This window comes from Rhamphochromis longiceps, linkage group LG13 (genome assembly GCF_057381845.1).
Source record: "Rhamphochromis longiceps isolate RC_006_pf linkage group LG13, R_longiceps_female_GT1.1, whole genome shotgun sequence".
NCBI classification, from domain to species: domain Eukaryota; kingdom Metazoa; phylum Chordata; class Actinopteri; order Cichliformes; family Cichlidae; genus Rhamphochromis; species Rhamphochromis longiceps.
This window is the reverse complement of record NC_140569.1, coordinates 26,756,533-26,766,191: the sequence shown is the minus strand read 5'-3', so window position 1 is coordinate 26,766,191 and position 9,659 is coordinate 26,756,533. Positions and strand designations below refer to the sequence as shown.

Below are 9,659 nucleotides of genomic sequence, written 5' to 3'. Positions count from 1 at the left end.
AAAAGATAGCCAGATTACGGGGAAAATGAATTTATTTGTGTTAAAGATTTAAAAACACAAATATGCATAGTGTTTGGTTGTTTGAAATGTGGCAAATGAGTTATGTGACAAACGAAACCGTGCTTTGTTTAACAAACTTGAAGTCACAAAATGCAGTATGTTCTTAGAGAGTGTGAGAATCGAGAGTGAGTGTAAAAAAAGGACCTAAAAGCTGTCATATTTTCAACATAAGAGCGTCAGTCTATCATGTAGCGTTGTTACAGTCATTTAAAATCAAAGACAGAATGGCTGTTTTAGCTGTAACTCAAAAAGCACATGCATCTTAAGCATGCTAATGGCATGGCAAACAAAACAAAGAAGAAGACTCAACACTCCATAGAAGCTAGAATTTAAGAATGCTTAAATGTTTTGACAATAAAAACATAAGCAGCTTTGTCTATTGTAGCTGGTTTTCATCTCAATGATATATCCAGACACCATTTTGATTGCTTTATGAGTCTTTCTCTCCGCGTGGCTATATTTTAATAATTCCCATTCTCCTCTTGGGGACTCAGTGCAGCTCAAGGCCTGCTCTTTGCTGCGGGTTTATCCATTATGTTGAGCACATCGTCCAGGATGGATGGGCCCAGATCGAGTTCGAGGGAGAGGAATGACCCTGTGATCTGGGCTAGGGAATCCTGTGATGTGCTCTTCTCTTTGGTAAACTCAAACTCGAAATCACAAATGCGGCCATCTTCCACCCCACTGTCCCTGTCCACCCACTCTCCATTGTACTTGGAAAGCTCCTGCTTAAAACCAATTGTAATGTCATCGTTAAAGTGTCCGTAACTGTTGCAGTTACCGTTGCCGATGAGACTCCCGCTCCCATCGTAGCTCTTGCCCTGGAAGTCTCCTTTCCCGCTCAAGCTGTCAAAGCTGCTTGTGTTGCTGTTCAAGCTTCCATTAGCTTTACAGATGCTGTTGCTGTGACCATTGATATAATAGGATGATGGATTGTCAAATCTGCTTTCACTCTTGTTTATTTTGTTAGCTTTGGCAACCTCCTTAGAAGGGGACTTATCTGTGTTCTCAAGCAGATCCAAGAGCACGTCAGGCTTTGACTGGAAATCTGTGGAGGGTGATGAGGGCTCATTGTTGAAGATGTTCATGGAGCGCAACAGAGCATCCATCTGCAAGATCTCCACATCTTCAGCTGTGTCAGGTTTCGTGGAAGGTGCCGGTCCCATGATGTCCTCCAATGGCCCTGGTTGCATGGAGAACACGGCAGAAGAGATCACTGGAAGGGTGAGGGCCTGGCAGCCACCGATAGCTGGGAGGGAGATTGCGTTCTTGAGTACTGGTGAGGGAGTCTCGACGAAGGAAGCGTCGCCTGTGCTGTTCGCTCGCAGAAACTCACTCTGGACGCTGTATTGTGGGTGGACGTCTCTTTTTCCCGGTAGGAGCTCATACTGTCCCTGGAGGAAGGACATGTCTCCGAAGGCATCTCTTTCCCCGCCCTTGCCAATGTGGATGGTGTGGCGAAAATCCCCGAGAGGTGGACTGATCATATCAGGTGACAAAATATCTCTCAGGCGACATTTTTTTCCCTTCTTATTATTGGTGGGTTTAAGATATATAGGTGCTTTCGCTGGCATGGCTGTCTCTAAAGAGGAAATCTCAGATATGCAGGTTAGAACAGTTGGAAGTCCTCTATAAGTTCTTGATGTTGCAGTTCCCCCAGGGGAGAAGCTCAAGTTACATTCTCAGTTGCACGCCTCCACACAGGACTCCAAAAATGATCGCAGCATTGATCAGCAACTGGCTTTGCGAGCAGGGCTGGTGATGTTCAGCAATATAGAAAGGTCGAATGGGCGCTTTCCTGAAATCAGAGACAAAAGCAGAATGCGTCAGCATTTTTCTAAAACTTGACCTCAGCAATGAAAGGAAGTTGTTTGATGAGAACTGCAGCTGATACAAAACCTCTACTCAAGAAAAAGAAGTCAACACCGGTTCCAGAAATAAACTCTAATACCAAATACTACAAGAAAATAAGACCCTCATCCACACTTTGCATCTAGCAAGCTAGCACAAAGAAGAGGAGGGCTGGGTCTCTAGGCTTTTTTACTCCTCTATTTGCATTTCCACACGTGAGCCAGCTTTGGCCTCCGCAGATCTGGACGTGCTAATGTGGAACAGCTGGACCGCAGATTGAGAGAGAAGAGGCAAAGGAAGGCTTTAGAAGGATAACAGTCTTTTTTTAGGAGCGAGCTACTGCTCAGACACGCACAGAGTGATGGGAGAAGGTGGAGACCCAGAAGAGGGAGTGGGGGGCGATGAAGGGGTTTAGGGGGGATTGTGTGAATGAGGGAGAGAGCGAGGGATTACACTGTAAGTGGATGTTAAGAAAGAAGATGGTGCACACTGTGAATTGATTTGGCTTTGATGAGGTTGGCTCTGATTAATAAGTGGGAGATAGCAGTTAGGTTGCAGCACATCAGACTGAGTAGAAACTATTAAAGAGATTTTGGATTGGTTACAAAGTGCCTGATTGCATGCCGCCGTTTCGAGAATATCACCACGTTGCCTATCGTGTAGTTTGGTGTAGGTAAAAAGAACATTTGAAATGACGCAGGAACCAAGGAGAAAGGGAAAGGAGTATAAAGGAAGGGTGCGTGGGTGATGAGGGGGGTGGGAGGGAGCACCAGTGAGAAGAGAGCTTGCCCATTTATAGACATATTTACTTATGAGAGGTCTGTCAGCAGTGACTGTCTGACAGAGAGCACCGCTGCACAAAAGTGCCTGGGCGGTCAAGTCCACCCCCACTAAAAAAAGAGAGAAAGAGAAAAAAAGAAACGTCTCACTGACAAAACATCCACATTCCTGCTGCTACCGACGCATACAGACACCCTGCAACCGACGCATACAGACACCCTGCAACAGCCTTATCACAGCCACTTTAAGTAGGCTGTGATTATTCAGGAGGCAAATCAGCATGCAGCCAGAGAGACAGACACTTGCTGTGAATTTGAATCCAAACCGCAGCCTGGAAATCACCCGTTTTGACCATGACTTCCTGTGTCTCCAACCTGTTTTGCTGGGTGCAGCATCAAAATCTTTCCACTACATCTTTAATAAAATGTATTTGGAGTACAAGCTTAAATCTTCTTACTGTAGAAGCTGTAATTGGAAGACAAATATATCTATCATCATCTGCAAAACGCTGGTGAGCTATACACAGCTATGACATGTGTGAGTGTGTTAAATGGCAGCTCTGCTCTCTGAGGGTTCTTGTCTTATTTGAGTGCCGGTGTGAGAGTGAGTGTTTGCGCGAGGTGCCTGAGATAGCATTTTTGAATGCATGCCATGTGTTTGAAGAGCGTGTTTGTTTGCTAATAGTGAAGGGGGAGAAAGGGAAGGACAAGAGAGGAGGGAGTAGAGGATGTGCTGCAGTATTTAATGGGGGTGTCGGTGTAGGGGGAGCATGGCAAAATCCTGTACTTGTTTAGCTCAAGCATTTCTCATACTGTATCTTGTTTTCTTCCTTTTCTCTTTTTTCCAGTTTTTTTTAAGCATCTCTCCTCTGTTCGTTCTGACCTTGACAGCTGATGCTCACTGCAGTGGGAAGCTGGGCTCGGGTAGGAAGCGGAACAAATACAGCACCAAGCCAAAAGGCTTCCTGTGCACTCCAAGTGCACAGCACATCCACATGTGTTATACATTTTTTTTACTGCTCTTCCCAAGAGCAGGAGGTCACAGCTGCCCTCCTGGATGAAAACCTTCCTCTCGTACATCCTTATTGATTATTGCACTGTTCTGATTAAATTATTCCAAATGCCTGGCTGTGCTATTCTCTGGACAGCCCGTGCATTGCAGCAGATGATGATGTCGGCCTAAATCAATAGTATGGACAGAAACGGTCTAGCCACAGAGCGGCTCAACACTTGCAACTCTCACAAGGAGACATATGCTTTACATTCTAGTCAAGGTCAACACTTGTGGCCTGTAAGAAGTCAGCTGGTACGGTGAAAGCCTGAAGGTCTGACCTTCACATCAGTCATCCTGCTGGTGGCTCAGTTGGCTTATATGGCAAATATGACTGGAATTTCAAAGGCCACCAGCAAAGTACGAGGAAAAAAATGTCCTCATGTTGGTCTTTCAAGTATTGGTTGCCTGTGCATGCCTACAGTGGAAACTCTATATGGACGTTAACTTAATGAGAAATTGACTAATTTACTATTGATTTGTGTGTATGTGGGGAATCACAGCAATGGTAGGCTAAGCTTGTGTTGGCCCAAGTGGTAATCAATCAATTGCAGCTCCTCAGGGTGTTCCAGGACGGACCCTCATGGGCTCCCAACCTAATGAATCCATTTGTGACTCTGCAGGCTGTTAATAGTTGAGCAGGTATATTCTAGTGTATCTCACAGCCAAGTCTAGATTTGCACCCTCATTTTGGAGCTACTCCAAAAACAGGCTGCAAGGCAAGCATGTGCTGAGAGGTCTGACAACCTTCTGGCGCCACTGCTGCAGAATGCCGACCAGAGCATTTGCACTGCCCAGGAAGTGAGGCTACGATGGCACCTTCCTTTCAGAATAGCTTGCCCCAGCAGCCGGTCATTCAGCTGCTGGATAAAACGACTGTGTCATTGGGTCAGCAACAGCTATCTGTCTGGGCATGAAGTGATCTGGAGCCACTCCAGCCTCTTTAAAAGTAGAGCTTTGCCTCATCAGTTCAAGCGCAGAGGCTTAGATACAAACAAGGGGGCAGCAGAAGGAGCGAGGTGATGAAAATGGGGTTGGCATCTGGTAATTAAACTAACAGCTCGTGATTTGTCTGGTTATTTCTGGACATCTAAAAGTCACGTGCAGTATAACTGGGCCAGTATATTTAGAGAGGCTGTGTAACTTTACTGTGGCCTATATAAATGCTACAGTTTGATGACACTTTAGGGTTCACCGGTGCTCTAAAAAAAGCGGGTGCAGCTGCTTAAAATATGACCGGTATATGACTTCACCTGTTTTTAAAATAGAAACTTGGCATCCCCAAAAATATCCCTCCAGTGATGGGATTACTGTGCTGGCATATCATCAGTGCTGCTTAAAAATAAATAGCATGCTATTAGCAGTTGTAGCTGGTCTCAGTTCCTCCCACTGTCTCTACAAAGCAACTTCATGAAAATTTGAAGTCTCCACATACTCCTCTGACATCTAACCATGGCCTTGACTTCTATTACGCCTTTGAATAGCAGAAAGACCCTCATTTTGGGGCTGTTATAAAAAGCAAATGCACATACCACACAGGGTAATGGTAGCCTTACAAAATAGCCCGAACTCTTTGTTACATAAAAAAAACACCAAAAAAACCACCCTCAATTATAGGCAAAGGCCTTACTTTCGAGGGGCCTGGTGGTGGTGCTGGGAGTCGGCTGAATAGCAGGGTGGAGTATTTGCTCTGCCCCTCTTTTTCACTCCCCTTGTGCCACCCGCAAGCATGGCCAACACTTGCTAGAGTTATCCTTGGCAGAGATGAGCAGGAAAAGTATGAAACATGAAGAGAAAATAAACACATACTGGCAAAGAAGAGGTGTTTTTTTTCCCTTCCTCTTCAATATAACCATAAAAACCTCCTCAAGAATCTGCGTCCCTAGACAGATGAGGGCTAAGCCAGCTCTGCGTTTCACAGGAACATGCCTTAAGCGTGTAGTCGGACTAAAAATGTCTCTCTTGGAAAGCGGCAAGGGTATCATGTTGCTCTGAACAGTTCAGCTCTTGTGTTACATGTATGCCAGACAAATGCTTAACTTACCATGCACGCTTTTACTGTTACCAAGCAATATTTCATTCTGCTACAATTACTCACTCAGACCCCAAAAAACTCACTTACATCCCATTATTGTTCTCCAATTCAGATTACAGTACAGCAAGAGAGTGAGAAATGAAAGTTGAAGTTCCTTCTGTCACTCACCTCAGATGCTTTGTCGGGGGAGATCTGGAGTCTCCTTGATGTCGCTGCGATTCTCCTGAAAGCTGCAGCTCCTGGTTGATATGCGTGCTTGTATGTGTGTGTGTGAGAGAGCTCAGCGGCTGCTGTGCTGCTCCTGTGGCTTGTTGACACTGCCCTAACGTCTCTGCCTCGAGGCTGCACTTCTGTCGACTGGGACGTCTGCCGGACAGCTGTTTTGGAATTGCTCTCCGATTTCTCACTGAAACAAGTCAAGTCTCCTCCCCTGACTCCCACTGCTTCTTCCTCTCTCTCTCTCTCCTCTCGCTGTCTCTCTCCCTCTAGCAGCACCTGTGCATGTCTGTCCTCTCTCCTCCCCCGAGCTGGGATTTTTTAGGCTGCTCTGCGGTGTTTGAGGATCATCCTTGCTTCCTGTTTCTTGGTGGAGCTGCGGTGCTGAGCGAGCGCAAGCTCTGGTCTCGCAGTCCCAAAAAAATTAGCACTGCGTGGAGAAGAGCAAATTCCTTAGGGGATGTCTGGCTGTCTCCTTTCTAAATTAGTCCTCCGTGATATACGCTGGGAGTTTGCGTTCCCCTCACTGCTTTTCTGTCTCTCCATATCTGATAAGAACTCCTCTGTTAACATAGCCGGCAGACACGCTGGCTGTCTCCAGAGCCTCTCTAACCTTATCTGTCTATCACATGTGCACACCCATACTCTCCAATTTTTTCTCTCAAGCTGAAAGCCTGCACTCCAGTGCCTTTTTTAAAAAAATTTGTTTATGTTGTGCATAGACATTTTGAAAAAAAAAAATTGCAGCAGGCTGAGGCAACACCGTGTGACTGAACTAATTACTGCAGAGTGCTGCAACACTGCAGCACGTGCAGGGGACATTTACAGTCAGACTTACAGGAAGCACAAGGACAGCTCTTTTTCCCTACAAAGGTTTTAAATGTGCATAGACAGAGACATGAGGCAGTGTATGATCATTTTCTAACATTATGCCCTAAAGTCAAGGTATTGTTGCCTGTGCTTCCATTTCTTTTAGGTTTTACTCATGTATGGGATAAAACCCCTATCACCTTGGTAACTGGCACAGCTTAGAGGTGGAGAGGTGTGCATCTCTGCTTGTATTACAAAAGAAAAACGAGTGAAGGTAGAGGAGGGAAGGGGTGCTGAAGGCTCAGACAGTGCTTGTGTGTGTCTGATGTTGTCTTCAAATCTCGTCATAGCACTTAAAAAACAATTCCAGTCTTGTCTGGAATATAAAGCAGCACATCCTTCTGCAAACAGTCCACTTGTGGTTCCTGGTTAATTTGACTTGGGTAGCTCATTACTCCTTAATCTGCTTTCTCCCTGCTGCTATATTATAAATGATTGATGGAGCATTTTAATAACTAGCCTTGTATACTTCTTTGCAAAGTCTCACACTGAACTAAATGCAGATGGGTTGCGTCTGCTTGCGACCAGCTCACAGTTTGAAAGACACCCTCTATTTAACTTACACAGGCGTTATTTAGCACCAGTTAAACCGCAGTTGTGAATGGAGCCCTGTTAGCGTCATGCTGTCATGTCGCCCCAGGGTGATGTCATCGCGGCATCCGTGTGGCCTGCACATGATCTGTAAGTAGAACACACAACCCTGTCTTTTCATTAAACCATGCTGAAAAAGGAAACAGTAAGTAATTTCCCATAAAAGATAAGTTTCTTATTGGCAAAGAGATGGGAAATTCAGCCTCTGGCAAGACATCCCAAAGACTTTTTTTTCAACAGCAGACATTAAAACTTCAACAAAGGCTTCGGTGTACTAAAATGCCTCTTCCTGCAAGTCATGACAGTGGGACACAGGCAACCATGGTTAATACCAGGACCAATAAACCTAACCAGATAAATAAATGTAGCCAAATATATAGTTTTCATATATAGTCCAAGGATACTGTAACAATTGGTCAAAGAGACTTGAAAAGACTGCACAACACAACGCTGTATTCTACCCCTCTACCTTTCTCAAATAGTCTTCTTCCAAACCAGTGGCAGCATCACAAGCACACAGTGTGCTCTACAGCGTGCTCTGTTGAGTATACAGCATTTGCCAGGAAGATGCATGTCATTTTATTTTTGCTTTTCCATCACAAGTTATGTTTTGGGTTACCCTGTGGGTGGAATTAGGCTTTTAAGAAATTCCAGTTCAAGACTAATTTTCCTCGGTCTGCTTTGGCTCGTGTCTCGGCCTCTTCAACAAGAAGGCTCTGTGAGGTGAAACCTGTTTGGTTTCTCCGTCTGTGTTTAGCTGTCCTCTCTGAACGGTTACACTGATGTCACTTTCCTCCAACGGACACACCACGTACTGATCGTAAGTCAGGTAAACAAGCCTGTTCTTGTCTGCCGAATGAAGGTTTAAAGACGAATACAGAATATTAACATATCTGCCGCTCTGCTGCTTGTAGTACCTCACAAGGAGTAAGACGTTCAACACTGGGTGTGTTTGATGAATTTCTTCCATCTTACAGCTTAAGATTGTTAACACATCACTCTGTTGACACATCCACTGGCTTCACCCTTCCTCCTCTAGCTGCTATGTGACTCGTTTTCACACCCATTATGGTAAATGCAACAGCGTTATCTCTTGCTTAATAAGGGAGGGTAAGCTTCTAAGGCATGCAATTCGAAACACTGACACTAAAGTGATGCTACAGCTGCCAAACAAGCGTGTGAACCCTTTGAGATGTTCTATATTTAAATATGATCGAAAACATAAAGTCTTAACACAACCCCTAAGGTTAAGAGTTCAACAAATTAAATAAAATTAATACAATAAAACATTTATTAAGGAAAAAATATTATAATATCACGATCAGAATTATATCTGAAGGTGACATTCAGGTGCTCTTCAGCATCAGGTGTAAGTGGGCAACCTGGTTTTTAAGAGCACGTGTTTAAGGACGGGAGAAAAAAAATGGAGTTTCTGAGGACTTAAAATGAGAATTGTTTATGTCCACTGGCCTACAAAAAGTACAAAACTATGAGTTTGGATTCCATTAATACGCAGTTAGGCAGATTGTATTTAAATAAGGGACACAGAAGATTACAGTAAACCTCCTTAATAGTGGACGACAATACAAATATCACTTAATGAGAGTGTAATAACTTTTGAGATGCCATCAAGAGGATAGTAAATTACAATGGTGGGCATGGATTGCAAGGAGAAAGCCACTGTTCTCTAATTTGATTTTAGCTGTATAACGTAGTATCACATATGCCTTCACACTGAAGTCCATCTCATCCCAAACCATCTCGACTGGGTTTAGGTCAGGTGACTGTGGAGGCCAGGCAGCCTGGCACTGCACTCCATCACTCTCCTTCTTGGTCAAATAGCTCTTACACATCCTGGAGGCATGTTTGGGGTCATTGTCCTGTTGAAAAATTAATGATGGTCTAATTAAACACAAACTGGATGGGATGACATGTTGCTGAGGGATGCTATGGGAGCCATGCTGGTTCAGTGTGCCTTCAGTTTTGACTACATCCCCAACAGTGTCAACACTCCACACCATCACACCATCACACCTCCTCCTACATGCTTCACAGTGGGAACCATGCATGCAGAGACGATGCAGTCACCTTTTCTTTGTCGCACAAAGACATGGCGGGTGGAACCAAGGATTTCAAATTTGAACTCATCAGAACAAAGCACAGATTTCCACTGGCCTAGTGTCCATTTCTTGTGTTTCTTGGCCCA

At 44.6% G+C, this 9,659-nt stretch overlaps 1 protein-coding gene across 1 annotated transcript; it reads right to left on the bottom strand.

Annotated features, from left to right (window-relative positions):
* Positions 1-231: 231 nt before the first annotated feature.
* cdc42ep3 (CDC42 effector protein (Rho GTPase binding) 3) lies at positions 232-6,500 on the bottom strand. Its single transcript, XM_085428783.1, has 2 exons — positions 5,945-6,500; positions 232-1,858 (listed from the first exon to the last, which is right to left on the bottom strand). The coding sequence occupies exon 2, from the start codon at positions 1,632-1,634 to the stop codon at positions 561-563; it is 1,074 nt and encodes a 357-aa protein (XP_085284909.1). The 5' UTR covers positions 1,635-1,858; positions 5,945-6,500; the 3' UTR covers positions 232-560.
* Positions 6,501-9,659: the final 3,159 nt, after the last annotated feature.